Source organism: Corapipo altera, unplaced genomic scaffold, assembly GCF_003945725.1.
Source record: "Corapipo altera isolate COAL_440 unplaced genomic scaffold, ASM394572v1 47, whole genome shotgun sequence".
In the NCBI taxonomy this organism is placed as follows: Eukaryota; Metazoa; Chordata; class Aves; order Passeriformes; family Pipridae; genus Corapipo; species Corapipo altera.
The window spans coordinates 3,201,773-3,221,739 of record NW_020884897.1 but is presented as its reverse complement, the minus strand read 5'-3'; the positions used below and the strand labels follow the sequence as shown (position 1 = coordinate 3,221,739).

General features: G+C 43.1%; 1 protein-coding gene and 1 long non-coding RNA gene across 2 annotated transcripts in view; one reads left to right on the top strand and one right to left on the bottom strand.

Moving 5' to 3' along the window:
- Positions 1-8,421, bottom strand: part of LOC113949649 — a 34,607-nt gene extending 26,186 nt beyond the window's left edge. Inside the window, exon 1 of the long non-coding RNA XR_003528493.1 lies at positions 4,201-8,421. This is a non-coding gene — a long non-coding RNA (uncharacterized LOC113949649). The remainder of the gene's footprint in view (positions 1-4,200) is intronic.
- Positions 8,422-18,421: 10,000 nt separating this feature from the next.
- Positions 18,422-19,967, top strand: part of FZD8 (frizzled class receptor 8) — a 3,562-nt gene continuing 2,016 nt past the window's right edge. Inside the window, exon 1 of the mRNA XM_027648421.1 lies at positions 18,422-19,938. Within this exon, the coding sequence (XP_027504222.1) occupies positions 18,539-19,938 (1,400 nt within the window). The 5' untranslated portion in view covers positions 18,422-18,538. The remainder of the gene's footprint in view (positions 19,939-19,967) is intronic.

Sequence of the window (19,967 nt, the reverse complement as noted above, 5' to 3'; positions counted from 1 at the left end):
TATTGAAAACTGCACTCACATTTAATCTGTGTAATCAACAGCCACAGCTACTCAGTCTTAGTGACTACAATCACTACCTATTAGCCTGTAAGTAGTTCAAAAGCTATTATTCTCACTTGAACAATTTTCCAATACACAAGAGACAGCATTAAGTTAATGAAGTTAATATGCAAAGTCAATATTCTGTGTTATGAAGTCATCTTATTCCACTGGTTCCTCTTCAACATATTTTCACCATATAAATTCCATTTAAATTACATGTATAGTTTGACAAAGCCACTGATACTCAAAATAGAGCTTGAAATGCAGCACTGTACTTTCTAGTCCTAGTAATCATTTTCCAGGGCACAATTTATAGCAGCCACTGAGACCCCAAATTACGCATGTCAGACTGGCACTGCTACATTCCAGAATCAACATCTTTGGACAGAGACAACATTTTTTGTGCGACTCTACAGGGATTCTCAATAATTGCACCTAACTGCGGTAATAGTTTAAATTCATGGAAAATGGATGTTCTTCTGATACTATCGCTCACTGATATCACAGCAGAACGCTTTCCTGCATGAAGCAGTTACCACCATGTGGTGCTGAATCCCAAGCAGGAAACAAGGCACGAATATGGATCAGAGACCTTTGTGTTCAGTGTATAATAAGTCCAATATCCCTGTCATAGAACAGCAATCATTAACTCGGGGATCTTTTGTTAAACGGCCCCTGTGGCTGGACTGGTAACAGCAGGGATCAAATTTGCAATCCTCAAGACTAGATTCATCTGTCAGAGAGGCTGCAAGCCTACAAATTCATGTGTTTCCAAAGTAAGTCTCTAGGACTTGAAGTAAAAATACCAATTTCAATCAGCCTTGGCTGATTAATCAACCTCAACGCATGACCACAGAGCTTACATACACAGCTTTGGCTCTGGCAGTATTATTTGAAATGGGCTTTCCACATGTCTTGAAAAAACCTTTGAGGAAAAAGGAAACCTTTGTCTCAAATAAAACATCAGCTAGCTTCTTCATGCTGTTCCTGTTTCAAGCCCAAAAATAGAACAAGTCTGAATTCCTGCAGAGTATGATGTGAAATTATTTCTGCTAGTGCAAATGATGTATTCAAGTATCTGGTCCAGCCATCATTTCATATGTTATGAAATAGCTTGAACTAATACAAAATATGCGTATGCTCATGGCTAGATTTCTAGATGGGTGTCTCTCTCTCCCATAAAAGAAAAGGAAGTCCTTCCTGCAGACAAACACTAAGACCCCACTCTTTAGGTCATCAATTCCAAGTAGGGTAGAATTTCTAGATGAAAGATAATTAGAGGCATACAGGAATTGCATTGTAAGAGACAAGATAAGGTTTCAAGTCATAGCTTGAGTTCACTCCCACCGTTTCTACTCTCCTGTTCCACTACCGATTTCTTTAGAACTACTTGTGCTTTATTGTGCTGCATGTAGCACCAGCAAAAGGCAATCCTGATCCACCAAGTGTTTCCGTGTGCTTATTCTTCCTGGAACTGATTCACCCAAGGAAGCTTCCACTTTAGTACTCCTCAGCCTTTAGTTTGTGTGTTGCACATCACAAGCTTCACTGCTAGGAAGTGTCCTTCCCTCCTTTTGTAGATATTGCTATATCTACATCCAGCCTCCCTTCTTCCTGCAAGTAGTTCAGTTAGTTAAACAATGGTCCTCTCTGTACTGTTTCCTAAATGTGGTCCCAAAACTATCTTCAAGACTAGAACTACCAACAGGACAGGTGCTAAACATGAAAATTCATGCATTTTCAGGTATTATTCATGCAACTTGCAGCTGTAAGACAATTCTGTAGACAGAAGATGAATAGAAGACAGTGACACATACTATTCTTAGAGTTGCTCTGGAGGTCATTCTTTGGAGTGACATAAGCATAAGCTATGATATATCATCTCTGTGTGTAGTGATATGAGTTGCATATGAGTCCCTACAGGATGAAGCTTAAAGCTGATTTACACTAGAAAGGTTAATATAGAAATTACACTAACAAGACTCCTCTTCCCAAGCAACTTCCACCTATCCCTCAAGAGAAGTAAAATGTACAGGTAAAAGAACTTCTTATGCAGCTTCTGCACTAGGGTTTTTGCTGGCATAGCTATGTCAGCAAAAAATTCATATCCCTCCCTGACAGGCTTCCTTGATAACACTTTCAAGTGCAAACCAGGTGTCAGTATTTCTGTTATGACAGAAAAAGAGTTTTACACTAGTCATGAGCTGAATACTTGGCCTTTTGTGACCTGGAAAAGTCCTTGCTTCCAAGGAGGTCAAATCCCATGATCATGTTTTCCACCTGCATAATCTCTCATGAGCACTGATTAATACAGTACTTATATGGTACTGTATTAACACATGTAGAGTAGCAGAAAATATATCAGTCAACATGCCACAAAAAATCCAGTGAATGTGAGGTACTAACAGTTCTACACAAAAAATTGCTGTGATTTTTAAATTAGACTAAAAATAACTTTAAATCTGATAATGTCTAAACATTTCAGATGGTTTTACTTGGCACGCAGAAAGATTTAGATGATTCTAAGAAGAGATTATGTATAGATTGAGTTCCCAGAGGCATCCAATCAGGAAACAAGATGACCAACAAACATCTTTCATTTTAATCAGCATTGTTAGGTAGAAAGTTAAAAACACCAGTTGAAAGCAGGTAGAAAAGCTATCTAGCTTTTTAAAAGCTATCTAGCTTTTAAATAAAACTAAGCTTTTAAATAATTAAATACATAGATCTAGCACATGGCATTAGGCAACAACCTCGCAGCTGAAGCCTGGAAGAAGACATGCTGTCACAGGCAGTGCTGCAGAGTGTCCCTCAAGGATCACCAACATTGTACCTGTTCCTAACCTAATTTACCATATTCTCATCCTCTCCAGTTCAGTTGCTCCCTGACCCTATGAGATTGTTTATGGAATATATTTAGGCACTGATGGGGCATGAATAAAACAAAGTGTCTCTAACTGTTTACACATGCAACACTCATGGCCACCGATTAGCCAAGCAGTGTGAATCTCTGAGCCACAAGAAACAGTCAATCACATTAATTTCTTTAATTAGTTAACTAATTAATGTTCCTTTATTAAATATATAGAAAGAAAACATTCTTCACAAGCAAAAAGCAATCTGTGATATCTAATCACTACTAAATCACTACTCAAACTGTACCCTACTCCCAAAACTAAGTTAAAAGTCTAGCATGGGAAGAAAGTGTTACATTGATTTATTCCCTGATTTACTATTGCTAGCTTCAGAAGAGCAAACAGCAGAGTAATTTCTGTGACAAAAGGATTAGACTGACATAAGGTTTTGCATTATTTAACTACCTGTGGCACATACCCCTCCCCCTACACCTTTTGTCAGTCAAAAGAAGTAGAATTTGGCTAATATGCAACTTGCATATTGGGCTTATATTGGTAAAAAAACAGGTTGAATGGACAAAATAGTCGATTTTGAGCCCTGATGATTCCTTTTATAGCATCTTTACAAGGTAGCTCTGTTAATACCAACAGCCTTATGTTTCATACATTCCATTGTAAGAGGGAAGCTAGTTACTGGAAATTAGGTTTGCTGGTGCCTTTATTACATACAGAAAGTCTAAGAGTGAAGAGAGCTGAAAAGAAACAAATAAATACAGGATAAGACTAGGAAGAAACATCTCCCAAAATAGAAGCATAATTAAGCATCTAAATTGCCAATTAACAGTAAATAGCCAAGAAGAAACATGTATGGAAGAATGCAGAGATGTGTGGGGAATTAAAAGGCTACATTGCAACTAAGCTTTATATGTGGAGAATTCCAAGGTATTTAGGCTCCTAAATCCTACTTAGGAACATAGAGTCCCACTCAGTTCTACAGGAAATTAGCCACCTTCCCATCTCTTAGGATTCAGGTTCAAGGACCGCTACCATGAGACATCAGTGTACGTGCCTCTCATGTGCCTGTCTCACTGTATTAGGCAACCAGAAGAACATTACGAAGAAACTCTCGATGCACCAGTGACTCAGAACAAAACTCTCACTCTACCATAAATACATTTAATGTCTCACACATAGGACTGTCTAATGAGACTCAGTAAAAGCTTTAGAAGAGCAGCTGCACAGTGGAAATGCAGAGTATGGGAAGGGAAGGGAAGCTGTAGGCAATTGCTTATTCTGAACTTACCTACAGGTTCAGAGATTTCTTCTGTAAAGCTGCCAGCCTTTCTTCACACACAATTATCATGTACCATTTGTATTACTGTAGAACCTACTAGCTCAGGTTATGGATCAGTCCTACACAGATGCAAAGGAAAAAAAGAATATGATTTCACATCTGATGAAAGTCATGCAACCCAAATATTAGCCATACAAAATTTTTTAAAAATTTTTTGGTTTAGAATATAGTTAATATCATCCATAGTAGAATTATCATGAAAACACTCTTCATGTTACATTTGAACAGGCTTAGAAAGGAGAAATATGCACTGAACTACAAGGAGAAATACAGATTATTACAGTATTATGTACAGTCCAGATAGGCAGGAGAAACACCTTCTTTGCATGCAGTGGGGGGTCTTTTAGACAGCTAGATAAAATGTATTCCATGTAAACAACTTACAAAAAACTGAACACATGGGAACCACTCCAGTAACTACAGTCTTGGAAAGCTTTCTATTATAAACATGAGAATATGTTTGGATATCATTTATAACACATATTCTCCAGCAATAATTTACCCTTCCACTCAAAAACCTTGTATAAGCGTATTTCACTGTTACCGTGGACAAAAATCAAAACAACTTTAGAGAGAGCAACAAAGGAAATTTGCATCTTTCAGGCAACCTGACACTAATATCTTCCTAGGATAAAGTATATTTTAATGAAGATATTGTCAGCAATATATGTGTTCATGCTTCTTTTTTCCCTTCACACTTGGATTTTATTTCATTTATGTCATTATCTACCTTGCAAGTTTAAGAAATGTATCATTTATTCATGACTTCTCTTTCAGAACCCCTCAGTTACACAGATGACCAGGTTAAAGAAAAATCAAATGGTTTGTCTGAGAACAGTTAGTGTCAAAATAAACTGCGTGTGTTGTACTTCTGCTACCTGAAGTCATAATAAAAAAAGTCAACCCAAAAAACAGTGCTTGTTTTACCTTTTTTCAGAATAAACTCTCATAATTAAACTTTCCACTTTTCCAAGTAGCTGACTGTGTATTCCTGCACAGCAGGAGGTTTTCTCCACAGTCATATTGACTTGGACAATAAACAAAGCAAAAATCCCTGACTGGAGTTTACAGCTAAATTTAACCATGCATATTGTTAATAAAATTTGCATATATGTCTTTCAACATTAAGAAAAAATAAAAGTTGAAATTCAATGAATTTGGGTACTGTGCTGCTTTGCAAGAAAAAAAATGAGATTTAAGCTGTAATTTCCATATTTATTGAGGCTGTATGTCAAAGGAAATCTGTGCAAAAAAATTCTGGTGCTGCCTTGATGAGATTTGAAAGATGACAGCATATTAATAGTAAAGGAGCTTCTCCTTAGCAAAGATGGCTTAAATAGCACCTATAAAACACTGGTGAACGGCCACCCAATTCTAGAAACCATTTCTAGCATCTCTTATCTTTCTACCCTTAAACGACAAAATAAGTAAAAGCAGTTAACATGTTTTGAAGAAATATCACCCACCATTTCCCCTCATTGTCAGCTTTCCCCATGAAACATTAACAGATCAGTTCAGCCTTGGCTTCTTACAATTAAAGGCGGTAGAAACTTTCATTCATTGATTTTTTGTCACAACACTGCATCAGCACTAAACCTCCAAAGACAAGAGCAACCAGTAGCAAACATTCACCTTCTATTTCTCATTTTTGTGTCTCTTTTCACAGCATCCTGGACACTTGGATGTCTTAGTAATTTGATTTAAAGGAATTAGGGTTTATAGTTCCTTTAAAACTAAGTTACTTTACCTGGGTCTGCCTATCCACAAAAAGTAGACAATGGGATGCAGTCCTGCAAGCATAAAATCTTTTAGATGAGCACATATACTCACACACTAAAGACAGAACGTCATACTCCTTTGAGGTACTTCTCCAGCATGAAAGTCGGATAAATTCCAGGGATTATGCTGTTGTTTGGGTGGTTTGGGTTTTTTTTGTTGTTGTTGTTATTATTATTGTTATTGGTATTGGTTTTGTTGTGTTTTTTTTTTAACTGAAGCAGGGAATTTTTATCAGTGAAGCAGTCATTAAATTATGAAAATGTTCACCCTACTACAGTGCACTTTATGGCTTTCTATACTTGCACTTGCTCTGGGCAGGATTTCAAGGGTGCCTGTAACTTATGGTTAAATTTTAGAGTTTGGCTATTCCTCAACTGGAGGACAGAGAAGGAATAAATGCCATCTGGCAAAAGTGAGGAACTGGGTCATCACTTTAAGACATTACCTACAGTTGACTGTGCAGATAAGTGGCCCAGTGATTCCTTTCTCAAGTTTCAGGTGAAACAAACACAACCATTAACACTGAAACTACGAGATTTGTAACACCCCAGTGAGACAAACAGATCAGCTCACACCTCTCAAAGCACTTCTAGCACACACAGTAGGCCTGGGCAAGAGATCTCTGAATCATGCTCCCGAATTCTTCCTGCAAATATAGCTGCAACTTTTTTCTTTTCTAATAAACAAGCCATGCTGTGAGAGAAGTGCACTACAACTAGCACTTCTAGCATTCAGACTGTGGCTATAAACAAATAAGGTCTAACTGAGATTCTGTAAAACAGTGTGGTACCCTACTGAGTACCCTCTTGTGAGATTCAGCTGTCGAAACGTTATATCAGATTTTTTCTCGAAAATGTTTCATTCAGTTATTGTGCAACAGAGGTAGCTGAGGAAGGGGCGGAGTAATTTTATTCCGCAAAAGTGCAAAGAAAACTAGGTAAATAACTGCAGTGACACAGAGAAGTTACCAATGTCTTATCTCCATTCTGGTCCAATCATAGGAAACCAAAAAACCACAAGAATATAAGACTTTCAGTAGGGTAACCACAAGAAGCTGAAAGCTCACTCGGATGTGTTCACGACATTGAAGTCAGCGGAAGTCAAGGACCACAATTCTCCAAATACAAATTGCTGAGCAGGAAACCAAGCCAGCACTTAAACATTCCAGAATCAGGCACTGAAATTAATGAGTTAAAGATTAATTCACTCACAGACTGTGTGTACATGGTCACCTCATGGGGCCATCACCAGGAAGACAAGAGATCTTCTTAGAAGAACTGGCTCTACCAGAGGCTAATTAACAGATATGCTGACTGTAAATAAAAGCAGGAGGTGGTAAACAGAAAAGAATAGGAAGTTTGATGGGGCTCCCAACGGATGCTGTGTGTCAATAAACGTCAGCTGAAACTTAGATGCTGCTTTTGTGCTCTCTTAAGGAAATCATTATAATCACATTATTCTGTAACACAGCCTAGCCTCATCTCCATGCATCGTACTAGAGAAGGTATTTTTGATCAACTCAACATTTGTTAATTACAAAACCAAGCATATTGAAGCTGTTTTGTTTTACATACAGAATGAAGCAGCTTATTTAAAGGTTAAAATTATTATATCCAGATTTCCTACCCATAAAACTAACAGCTATTTCTTATATCCCAAACCAAAGTAGTGACTCTTGTAAAAATACAGTTTATTTCAAAAATGCCAGTGAGACAGCACAAGCAGCTGTACCAAACAGACAAGAGACTGATATACACAGTTACAATTAGGCTTTTTAAACACAGAAAAACTTTTCCAGTTTATCCTCATCATTTCCTAAACCCGTAGCAGATATATGCCTTAACTCTGGGTTTTGGCACGAGATTCTTTTTGTGTATTTTACCATAGCATTTTCTTTCACTGACTCACAAATTTTCTGCCAATAAAGGACTACTTGGAAGGAAAACAGTTTTGATAACACCAAATACTGAAAAGATGATGATTCATTGTCCATTTGCTGTCCTACACCCCCAAAATTTAACTCCCACTGCAAGCTGGATTTTGTTTGTTGTTTCCTAATCCCCTCTCCCATTTAAAGACTTAATTTGACAAACCTTTTCTCAAGCAAGCAGACACTTTAAAGTAAGCAGGATCACTGACAGGAGGATAGACTATTTTGCATGAAAAAGTTTTGCAGGATGTAATCTTCTCTTTCCCTTGAAGTTAAAGTAATTACTATCTACTACCAAATGAAAGAAATTTATCAGTGGCAGTACAATTACTTGTGAACATATGTTTATTTTGCACCCAATTACTCCCCTCAATTCTTCCAGTTTCAAGAGTGGACAGATTTGGCAACTCTATTTGCTTCTCATTTCTTCAAATGATCATAAAACTTCTGATAAAGGAATACAAATGATGTGAGAGAGTTGCACTGTTCTGCTATTCTTGATACACTTTAGAGACAGGATTACAATATCTCCTTTCACTTCACAAAATTTCTAAATTAATTTTAAAAGAATTTATGTATTTTTACTGCATTTTTAGGAAAACATGTTTGGTTTTTTTTGCTGATTTTTCCAACTCATTAATTCTAATGTACTAAAATTTCTTCCTTGGATTATTTGAAATAACACTAATTGAATCTGTAGCACTACACTTGCAAAAGTATTTAGATTCCACACATGAGCAGCTGTAAAGCGGTACCATAGGAGCTCAGTCTTATGCTTCAATATTGTGCTTTCCTTTCTTCATTGTATTTCCTGCCACATTTTGGGTTCTAGTATGATGAATCTCTTTCTCAACAATACTCAAACTATTTCTTCCTTTCAAACATTGCCAGGCTATTGTATTTTTATGCAAATATTGATTTTAAATAATTCTGAGATAATGAAAGGAAGCTTTTATTAAAAAAGGAAATTTCTAGTACTGGCAATGTACTATAATAAAATTCTGCTGACAGAAATCTGAATAAAAGGTGTCTATCATGTCAGTAAAAGAAATAAAAGAGACATCATATAGTTAGGTCAATATAATTCTCAAGTAAACTTAAGTATACAGGAGTATAACTAAATATATATACTTTCAGGAAATCATAAAAAATCTGAAGAGTTTATTAAAAATATAGAAAAAAAATAGCTGCTGTCTTACAAAACTAAGCATATGCTCATTTACAGACTTCATCATTAATGTCCATGAAGATTAAAAAAGTATAGCATTGCTTAGTAGTCGTGAAGGAAACTACATTAAACTGCCATGAAAACTAAGCTAAAAATATCTGGAAAGATATTTCTGTAAGTGTTAACATGTAAAACAAGCAATAAAAAATAATAATCAACTTTTGCTTAAGAAACACTACATGTTGCCAGTTCGTGATAGATTCTGGCTAAAAGCTGCATTCTAACACTGAGCTAATGACAGAACACAACACGTACTGAAACTAATGTAGGTCACATTAACCATTTTCCTCCCTGATTTTTTTTTTATTTGCTTTGTTTTGTCTTGTCATAAAACAAGGTCCAGTGAACTCTGCAGGAGTGTCAACTTATGTTCTACCACCAACCAAAAGGTTCACAGTTGTATTTAATACATAGTTGTAGCAAATTCTTACTGCTACAAGAAGCAACAAAACAGAAATGGAAGCTGCAAAAGAAAAATAAAAAATCAACTAAAAGCTTGGGACTCCAGAATCACAATCTATTCAGGAAAATTCTCCATCCCTATATGCACATCTTTTGTGATTGGTTTACACTTTTGTTGGGGAAAAGAATTTCATTTCTGATAAATTTTGCTGAAATTCAGATTGCCAAAGCCCACACTGACTTATTCATGGATGTACTTATCCTTACCCAAGGATGGCTATGGCAATTCAGATCAAAGGTCCATTTAGCTCAATATCCTGCTTCCAAAAGCAGCCACAAGTCAGAATCAAGAAAAGAAAGCATGAGGAAAGAAATCAAATACAGAATTTTCCCCGAATAACTCCCTAGCCCTTCAACTATATTCCCATCAGGAATTCCTGAGACTGATGTGATTATCTATTTATCTTGCCCAATGGGTATTCTTTTTCAAACACTTAGCCAATTATCCCTTAAACTTACTTCACTTATATCACTTCTGCATCCACAACATGCCAAAGCAAGATTACTCTGGGCAAAGAAACTAGGAACTGTATTGCAGCGATGCTGTTTTGTGCACAGTCAGTGTTCAATGGATATGGTACTCATATTTGCTTATTAAAACCCAGCCAAAATAAAATAAAAAAAAGTCAAGATTGATGCATCCCTTAAAAGAGAGCTTTCATATACCCCAGCAAGCTGAGTCCAGTGGGAATTAGCATTCTGTGCACAGTAAAATGCTGCAATATCAAGAATTATAACAAGTTTGAATATAGCTTGAAAAGCAGGCAGATGTCATGAGTGAAAAAACAGACACCCTAACAAAAGCAGCAAAAACACTCTGGAAGCCTCTCTCAGTCCAACAACTGAATTTTGATCCAAGGAGGTTAAATATAGGGCTGCCTGAAAATTTTCCACTGCATCTATTTTTGATGGGAAACGAGACTTTCAGCTAAACACTTTTTGGTTGGATTGTTTGGGGGGTTTTGGAATGTCTAAATATGTGCTTCTGCAAAGTATACTTTTCTTACCAAAAAGCCAAACTTACCAACCAAAATATTTTTATTGAAAACATAAAATATTATTAAGAAATGCTACTGTAGCATTTCATTGTATCTCCAGCTTACCTGCTTTATGTGGCAGATCTCTATCAACAAGACTTAGCATTTAAACAAAAATTCTGATGATAGATCACTTTGAGAGATTCCCTACTTCCAGCACTCCCTTCAAAGAGGAAAGATCATGGCATAGTGTCAAAGGTGGTAGGCAGCCTCAGCCTTGCAGAACAGGGCCAGCAGGCATTCAGGATGTAATATCAGAGGAGGACTACAGTAACATTTTTCAAATCAAGAAGTTTTAGTTTTCAGATAAAACCTCCCAGTCCTCTAAATTCTATCAAAGCATGTAGTGTTTCCTGGAAAATTAAGACAAAAAGAAAAAAAAAAGGAAGAAAAAAGAAAAAAAACACTGTATTTTTTGTCAAAAATTCATGCAGGAAATTTCATGGGCCAAGCAAGGTCTTTCTTGCTCATTAACCTGCAGATTCAAACTAGCATCTGGACCCACGCATCTACAAATCAGAAAAACTTTAAGCAACAGTAAAATGTTTCCAGTTTTCCATTCCAGTTCTGTTAGCAGGACTGTTCAAAAGCCAAGGAGCTAAAGCCAAAATAAAACAAACAGGGCTCATTAGATGTGATAACTCAATGTATGATCCCTAACTTATAAAAACCCAATCAGCCTACCTTACAAAAGCAAAGGATGAAGGTAAGATTCAGATAATGCCAACACTTACTAGGTAAAAAATCTGTAATATAAAAACGTGTATAACAAAATTGGCAAAGTGGCAAGAAAATAAGATACTCCATTTATTATTCCCTTTCAGGGCCCTTTAATTCAGTGAATTAAACCAGAAGGAATAAATCTGATAAGGCTAATACAATAAAAAAGTGAGAGTAACAGCTATCTCAATATGGCTCTTATCACCCCTTTGCTTGGAACTCCAAAATCTACTGGAAGAACTGAAAGCCTTTCATCCAAAACCAGGCCCTGATCAGACCAAGACAGAGAAACACTCAACTAATACCACCAGGGAAAATGTTACAACTAAATTTCTAGTATTTCTCTTCCCTTGCAGCTGCTTTCTGACATACAGTTGCATCCCCCCCTCCCCAACAGCAAAATAAATGTATAAAGAAAATAAAGACAAGAAATCAACCAAGACTGCATCTTTTGTAACCCTTGTGAATCCACAAAAGTCAACTGCAAAAAATCTCTTACCAGTGGGGTACTATTTTCTTTCCCCTCACCATACACACAGAGGACTATTCCTGCTGTCATTATGCCAACTAGGATCCAAGAAAATTCAAAGGAACCGGCAAAGGAATATCCGTATTTAAGAAAACTCAGTGGGTAAAATGAAAGGAAGAACATTTTGCTATTACAGTGAAATTCCTCTCAACACTTTTCTTTTCAATCACACCATTATTTCACTAAAATAAAGATAGAGAAAGGTTTTTTAAGAGTTTCTGCTGAGACTAGGCACCAGAGAGCTCCCTATACACAGTTCCAAACACCTGTCTAATGCTGATTCCCCTGCACAGAGTTAACATCTTTGACTGTCTGATGTCATAAAGTGAAAAGTGCTAACACAACTTGTCATTCTCAAGGCAAATTTATTCATCAAAATTAGTACAAGCCTGAGCCTGCTGTCCTTACTCATATTTGGAATCACCAATCATGTATGTTTTGTCCCAGCAAAATCAGCACAGCGAAGGATTAGTCAGGATCTAACTCTAGAGATAAAAAATTTGTTTAGAGTAAGTGAAATACAAAGAATAAATATTCTAAATGAGTGATGAAAGATACATTTGTTATTTCCACTTTAATTCCAGGTCAATAAGTAATTTCAGTAAGAATTCTTCAGTGTGATTTTTATCTTTCAATATTTTAAAAATTACTATTGTGCATCCTTCAGAAGCTAGAATTGGAAATAGTGAAACTTGAAAAATGTCTACTTCAAACATATGCAAAACATTATTCCCTTAAATTATAGCATTACTGACTGATGAGGTGCAAAAAGTAGCATCAGAATTTATGAACAACTTCATATTATTCAAGAATTTAATGACACCTTTGCCTCTTCAAATCAGCTATACAAAGTTTTCTCATATCTGGGGTTTAGCCTTATCCATGTCTTTCAACACAAAGTGTCTTTTTTTCTTCAGTCCACTTCTTAGTCATAAGTGCATTTCTCATTTAACCTGCAGCACATGAGAGGGCATACATGGAACCTAAGGTCTCCAGATAGCTTATGCAAAAGTTCATAGGTCAAAGTGGACTACACTGCTTAATCTAGTCTCTGCACCAACCCAGATAGGCCTACTGCAGACAGGACATCCTTAGCTCAAAGCCTTTCATATCTACTTCTTTTGTGCCTTCTTCCACCAGGACAGGCTGGGATGGATTTCTTGCCAGGAGTACCAAGCTCCTTGTGGCGTGGCAACTGAGCCATCCCAACTCTGATTTACTGTACACAAGAGAGAACCCTGCACTATCTTCTCTCTTGTGGCTCCTGCTTACACCCCATCAGCAGCAATACTGAGAGCTTGTAAGAGTTAAATGCACTACTCACCCATTTACTATCACTTAACCCAAACATAGGTGCCACAAAGTTAAGTAAATCAAGTTAATAGATAGAGCTCCCCTTAATTCTTCCAGTAGATCTGACATCAAAGACCAGACAGTTGCATGCCATACCATCTTAAGGCCAGATGGTAGTTATTGTTTGGCAGCTGCCCACCCCAGATGGCCACATCTCAGACAGGTAAGCCAGGTCGATATTTACCAGAAGCTTTGCAGGGGTTTATACCCAGGTTGTTAAAACTGAGGTCTCCAAAACTGAAGACTGAACAAACTGACTTCCCAATCCATGCTGGGAGTAACAACAGTGAATGTGCCATTTGAGCATTTACGAGCATTAATGAGATTTTGATGGAGCATGGAAAGAGATTCGCAAACGTGACCACAGAAGTCACTGGCATGCCAGAGGCCTGGACATGCTTTCACTTTTAGAAGAGAGTGGTGCATGTTTATACTCTCATCTTAAACCCAGGGACCAGACCTCTCCTTGCCAGCCTGAATTCACAAAACATTCCTGAGATTCAGGAATGAATTTACATCCTAATGTTCTGGCAGTTGCTAGAAAGTAAATTCATGTTTACTTGGATAATCAGAGGAAGACAACACTACTCACTATGTCCATACATAGCTATTATGGTTAGCAATTTAACTGCATGATATTTTTATTATTCTCCAAGTATAGTGACAATGATTCAACAGACTGTTTAACTAAGGACAATTTGTCTTCAAAAGTCACATGATTTATCATGTAGTACCATGAGGTACTACAGTTTGTAGCATGGCTGAATTATAAATACAGCTTCCTAAATAATGGGGGGAAAATAAAAAATTATATTAAGGAAAAAGCCCTCAAGAAATGAAGCAGTTACATTGAGAGAGCAAATACATCGCAGCCCGATCATCACCTGCATAGTGTGGGAGAACATGGCTAAAGCCCTTCAATACAAGTTCATCTTTTATTGCCCTCAAACTAAACTGCTGTTCCCACTGACTTCTTACATTTATTCTGCTGCTCATGTTGCTTCTCTAGTGATGCTCATGCATCCAAAGCAGCCTCAGGAAGAAGTCTAATCATGGTCTGCTCCAATATTCAGCAAAATATCCTCCAGCCACATTCAGGGCCGCAACCTGCAGCTTCACTGCTGAGCAATCCTCAGACCACAGCATGGATCAATCATTTTGTCATTGTCCTTTATGGTAAAGGGACAGCAAAGTCCTCTTCCAGCAGTTTCTCCTCCTCCTCTATCTATCACTGCACTCCAGCAGTTGCTATTGCAGCAAACTATTCAGCCTATTTCCTTTTTGCCTAAAGTCTCTCTCATACCTCACTGACCAACAGCACCATCATGGTACTGTGCCCACCCATGATCAAATCTGACATCCCTGAAAAGTGTAAGCAGTACCTTGCTCTTGTCTACAAAAAGTTCTCATGAATCACAATAAAAATACAGGCTGACTCAGAAGACGAGTGGCTTTTTTTATTTTTGTGAAAGGAAAATATCTATCACACTATAAGATACATATGCATGCTGCACTTTCCCATCCCTGTTTCACGTACTTTCTGCTTTGCAGACTTGCAGAAGTACAAATCAGTTAGTTCCTTCCCATACTTGGATGGCCCATCATGTTGTTCAGATCCTGACTGCATGTGGCATGTCAGAGAAAAGGATGGACTGGAAAAAAACCAGTTTCTCTTACTTTTTATTGGTACTTTTTTAGGGGAAAGCTGAACACAGTGAGATGCAACAACTCCTCAAAAAGTTCCACAGTTTCTAGTTTCATGGTGTTGTTCAATGTATTGTCCATGCAAAATCCCCCATGTCTTGTAGCTAACCAGCATTTGCGTAGACAGTCTCTGGATAAAGCTCCGTGGCCTGTGATAGGAAGGAGATCAGCCTAGACAGCCCTTCTGGGTTTAATCCATGAAATTACTGCCTTCAGTCAAGGCTTCATTTTAACAAGATTATTTGAACAATTTCCATGGACCAAGTTCTTCTTTTCAAACATTTTTATAAAAGCACCATTGAATGACCTATCCAATGCAGACAATGCCACACTAAAATTTACCAGAGAACATTCAGTGGGAATTAAAAAGCAATTTTTAACCTTATAAACCAAACATCTGTATTTTTACATTAACAAAATAGCATGTTAAATCCAAGATTTTACATGGAATTTTTATTTCCAGTTAAAAAAAATCAAGAGCCAATTTACTTATTTCAAACTAAAATGCCCTGTAATTACCATTAACTGGTTTGGTGGGATCCCCATAATCCCAAATGCACAGCCTCAAATGCACATAAAAATTAAGCTTACATTAGAGGGACCAGTGACAAACCTAAATGTTTGGATAAAAGAGGCATGAATATCTGTGGCAACAAAGACTTGTAGTGACAAAGACTAGTCACAAAGTGACTAGATTGACAATAAGTCAATTCTGTAAGTTTGTAAAACGTTGTAGTATCTGTAACACTCTTGCCAGCTTTATATTTCTGCATGATTTGATGACTGGACATCTGTTTTGAAATCCTTGGAATAAAAAAGTGCTCTAAAGTGTTCTGTATTGCTATAGCAAAGCTCAGCTTTTCAGAAATACAGCAGCTGCTGTATTTTCTGGAATAAACAGAAAAACCATTTTAAAGACTTGACCGTTGATTCCTTCATCGCAGGACTTCTAGGGACTTCAGGGAAGTCTCAGAGTATGAGGAACACACAATGGGCTGTGATTCCACAGTCTTGAGCTATCCAGGCTGCTTTTCACTCACATAAAGCAAAGCAGCCTCCTCACAGCTGTGCTGTTTTATATACCTGAAAGACAATTCTAAAAATTATCATGGTCTTACTAGGGAATTTGGATATGCAGTCGTTACTAAATTGCCATAAAGTTCCATATTACCGACTGTCATTACTGAACAGCTTCAAGACACACAGTATCTTTGTGCTGCATCTCTTTCCTCGCTTTAAGAAAACAAGAGCATATGAATGACAGTAAAAACGAAGCCAAGTGTACTGTAGAGAAACTTGGTATTCTCTTATTTCTAGGAGAGTTATAGTGTAATTCTAAACTGCAGCATTCAGCATGTCTCCTGAGCTTCCTCGCTGAAATATAGCAATGGAAATTTTACAGCATCTGTGTTGCTTTTGGAAGCCATCACCTCACATCTGCTGTCTCTGTAGTGTAGAGTTTAAGTTCAGCGTAAAAAGGTACTTTGTAATAGGCAACAGGAATCCTGACAAGAGCAGTAATTTACAGACTCGAGCTCGGCTTTCCTGACTAGACTTACTCAGTTTTAGATTCTATAGAGATTTTTTAAATAAGGTACGCTTCGAACAGCCACCAGCAAAACAGTCACTTAAAAAATGAAGTATCGCGTCCAGGACTGGAGACTTTTTGAACCTCTGTCACTCACTGAGACCTCTGCCAGACCTCTTCCTCACGGGGCATTGTTCGACCTCCTAACTCTTTTCCGTACAGTGTTAAATAAATGAGCACTAAAACAACCATTTGCTACTTTTGGAAAAGTTGTGATGTTGATCAGAAACAGCACTCTGCGTGCAATAGTGGGGCCGGTTCCGAAGCAGAGGAGCGCGGCCACGGCCCCTGAGCGCTTCCCTGTCCCGTCCGAGCTCGAGTGGGCGCCGGGTCGGGAGCGGCGCTTTGGGAATCTCCCCCGGGATCACATCGTGGACACAGCGTTTATTGCCCCATTATCGCCCATTTCCTCCTAACGAGGTAATCCTGGCTTTCGCTCCAGAGCGGGCGAAGGCAGCCTGCTGGCTCAGCCAACAAACTCGGGATTGTTTCTTGTTTGGCCTCACGCGTCCCATTTCCTCCCGGCGTCCCGCACCGCCCCCCACCCCGGGGCGGGCTCCCTCCCCCCCGGCCCCGCTTCTCGCGGTTTGACTCCCGGCGGATCACACAATCCCTGCCGAGTTCCCGCGGCTCCACCAGGGCGGCCGCAGCGGGAGCGCCCGCGTCAATTAACAAACAAACGCCCCGTCCCGGGAGCGCGACAACCCCCCGGGACGGCCCCGCCGCGCTCGGCCCGCGCCCGCCGCCGCCGCGCCCCTTAAGGTGGTCTGGTCACGGCGGGGCCGCCAGAACTCCCGCCCGGCCCTTTCCCTGCGGCGGGCGGGGGAAAGCGGCGAGTCCCCCCAGGGCCGCCCCACGAACCCCGGGAGCGCAGGGCGGCGGCACCTGAGCGGACACCGAGCAGCAGATTGCTGCGCCACCGGGATGGCGGGTCACGCCGCTATGGGCGGCTGCAGGCGGCTCCTCGGCGAGTCACCGCCGCAGCGCCGGGCTTGGTGGGGGAGCCGCGGCCGGGCCAGAACCGGCCTCCCAGGACTCCCCCTGGGCTGCGGGGCACTCTCCGGGTGCGGGCCCCGAGCGCGTCCCCAGCAGCTCTGCCGGGCTGCGCCCACGTCCCGCCCCGGCAGGGACCCGGCGGGAGCGTCCACCTGCCGGGGCTGCTCCGCGCATCCCACGGGGAGCTCCCGGCGCCGGCCCATGGGCGCACACGGACCGTCGGTGCCCATCCCGCTCGAGAAGCTGCCCCGCCCGGCGAGCGCCCCCTGACCCGCGGCTCCTGCGCCTCGGGGGTCCCTGTGTCACCGCTCGCTCGCTGCCTCCCGATGTGCAGGGCGGGGGCACCCAGCGCTGCGTTCGCACTGCATGTCTGTGTGCCCGTATCCGCAGCGATGCTCTGGGGCTCGAGGGGCGCGGACAGGTACGGACTGAGGTGCCACCGGGCCCCCTCCCGGCCTCGCCGCGCTCCCACCTCCGCCACCAACACGTGCGACGGGCGATGCAAAGGCAGTTTGAGCCCCGCGAGACAGGACAGCCGAGATGGGACAGCGCTGGCACGGGTGACGAACTCCCGCGGGTACCAGCGATGTGACAGAAAACCCCTCTCGAGGGAGCCCCGAGCGCCGCTTAAACTGCCGCACAGGGACCGTGACTTGGCGGGGAACCTTTACAGGGGGGCAGAAGTCCCCTGCGCAGACCGGGCCGGTGCCTGGCCGTCGCAGCCCGCGCACCGCGGTGCGGACCGGCACATCCCCGCACAGACCAGCGCCCGGACCGCGCCGAACAACAGCCACGTCCCCCCGCGGCCGAGGGCACCGAGCAGCGCCCACCAGCACCACGGTCCCGCGCCAACTCCACCTTAAGGAGCGCTGGGCCCCGCCCCCAACCGCCCGCCCGAGCGCGGCTGATTGGCGGCTGGGGCGCTGGGGGCGGGGCCAGGCGGCTCTTGCTATAAATATTCATGAGAGCGCGGCGGCCGGAGCGGCGCTGCCGGGGCCGGAGAGCGAGAAGTTGCGGAGGCGCCGCTGCGCTCGACCCGCGGCTCAGGTGGCGCGACCGCGGCCGGGGCTCCGGCAGCCGGAGGAGGCGCAGGGCGAGCACCGCCCGGCTGGCGCTCGCCCGCGGAGCCGAGCGCTCGGGCGAGCGGCAGAAGGAGCCGCTCCGGCCACCCCAGCCCTGCCACTGCCCGCCCGCACGGGGCGGTGGGAGCCCGGCGCCGCGGAGCGCACCGCTCGCTCCCCGGGACACCTCAACCATCTTCGCCGCGTCGGGGCTGACGGCGAAACTTCTCCACCGCCGCCACTGCCCCGTGCCCGGCCGGCGCTGGAGTAGCGGCGAGAGGAGCGGCGGCACCCCCTGGGCACCCGGCCCCGCGAGGAGCGATGCGGCGGCGCCTGAGGGGCCTCCCGTGAGCAGATCCCCTTCATCCGGCGCCGAGCGGGGGATCGCCGGCGGCTCCCGCTCACCGGGTGCCCGCGGGGCCGCTTCCCTGCTGGGCGACGGAGCCCCGCGGGGGCTGCGAGACCTCTTCACCTGCGAGCGGCACGGAGGGGGCCGCCCTGCGCCCCCCCGAGGGGTAGCCGGGGCCGGGGGGTGCTGTGGCGCCGCGCTCCCCGCGGCTGCTGAGCGGGACAGGAGAGGAGCCGGGGCCGCCGCCCCCGCGCCGCCGAGCATGGAGTGGAGTTACCTGTTGGAAATCACCTCGCTGCTCGCCGCCCTGTCCCTGCTGCAGCGCGCCGGCTGCGCCGCCGCCTCGGCCGCCGCCGCCGCGTCCTCCTCTTCCTCCTCGGCCAAGGAGCTGTCGTGCCAGGAGATCACCGTGCCCCTCTGCAAGGGCATCGGCTACAACTACACCTATATGCCCAACCAGTTCAACCACGACACGCAGGACGAGGCCGGGCTGGAAGTGCACCAGTTCTGGCCGCTGGTGGAAATCCAGTGCTCCAGCGACCTGCGCTTCTTTCTCTGCAGCATGTACACCCCCATCTGCCTGGAGGACTACAAGAAGCCGCTGCCGCCCTGCCGCAGCGTCTGCGAGCGGGCCAAGGCCGGCTGCGCCCCGCTCATGCGCCAGTACGGCTTCGCCTGGCCCGACAGGATGCGCTGCGACCGCCTCCCGGAGCAGGGCAGCCCGGACACGCTCTGCATGGACTACAACCGCACGGACCTCACCACGGCCGCCCCGCCGCCCGCCAAGCCCCCGCTCCGCGGTGCCAAACCCGGCAGCCCCGCCAAGGCGCCCCCCGCCGCCGCCGCCCCGCCGGCCGAGGCCCCGCGCAAGCCGCGGCCGCCGCCGCCTTGCGAGCCGGGCTGCCAGTGCCGGGCGCCCATGGTGTCGGTGTCCAGGGCGGGGCGGCCGTGGTGAGGTCCGTGCGGTTGTAGTCCATGCA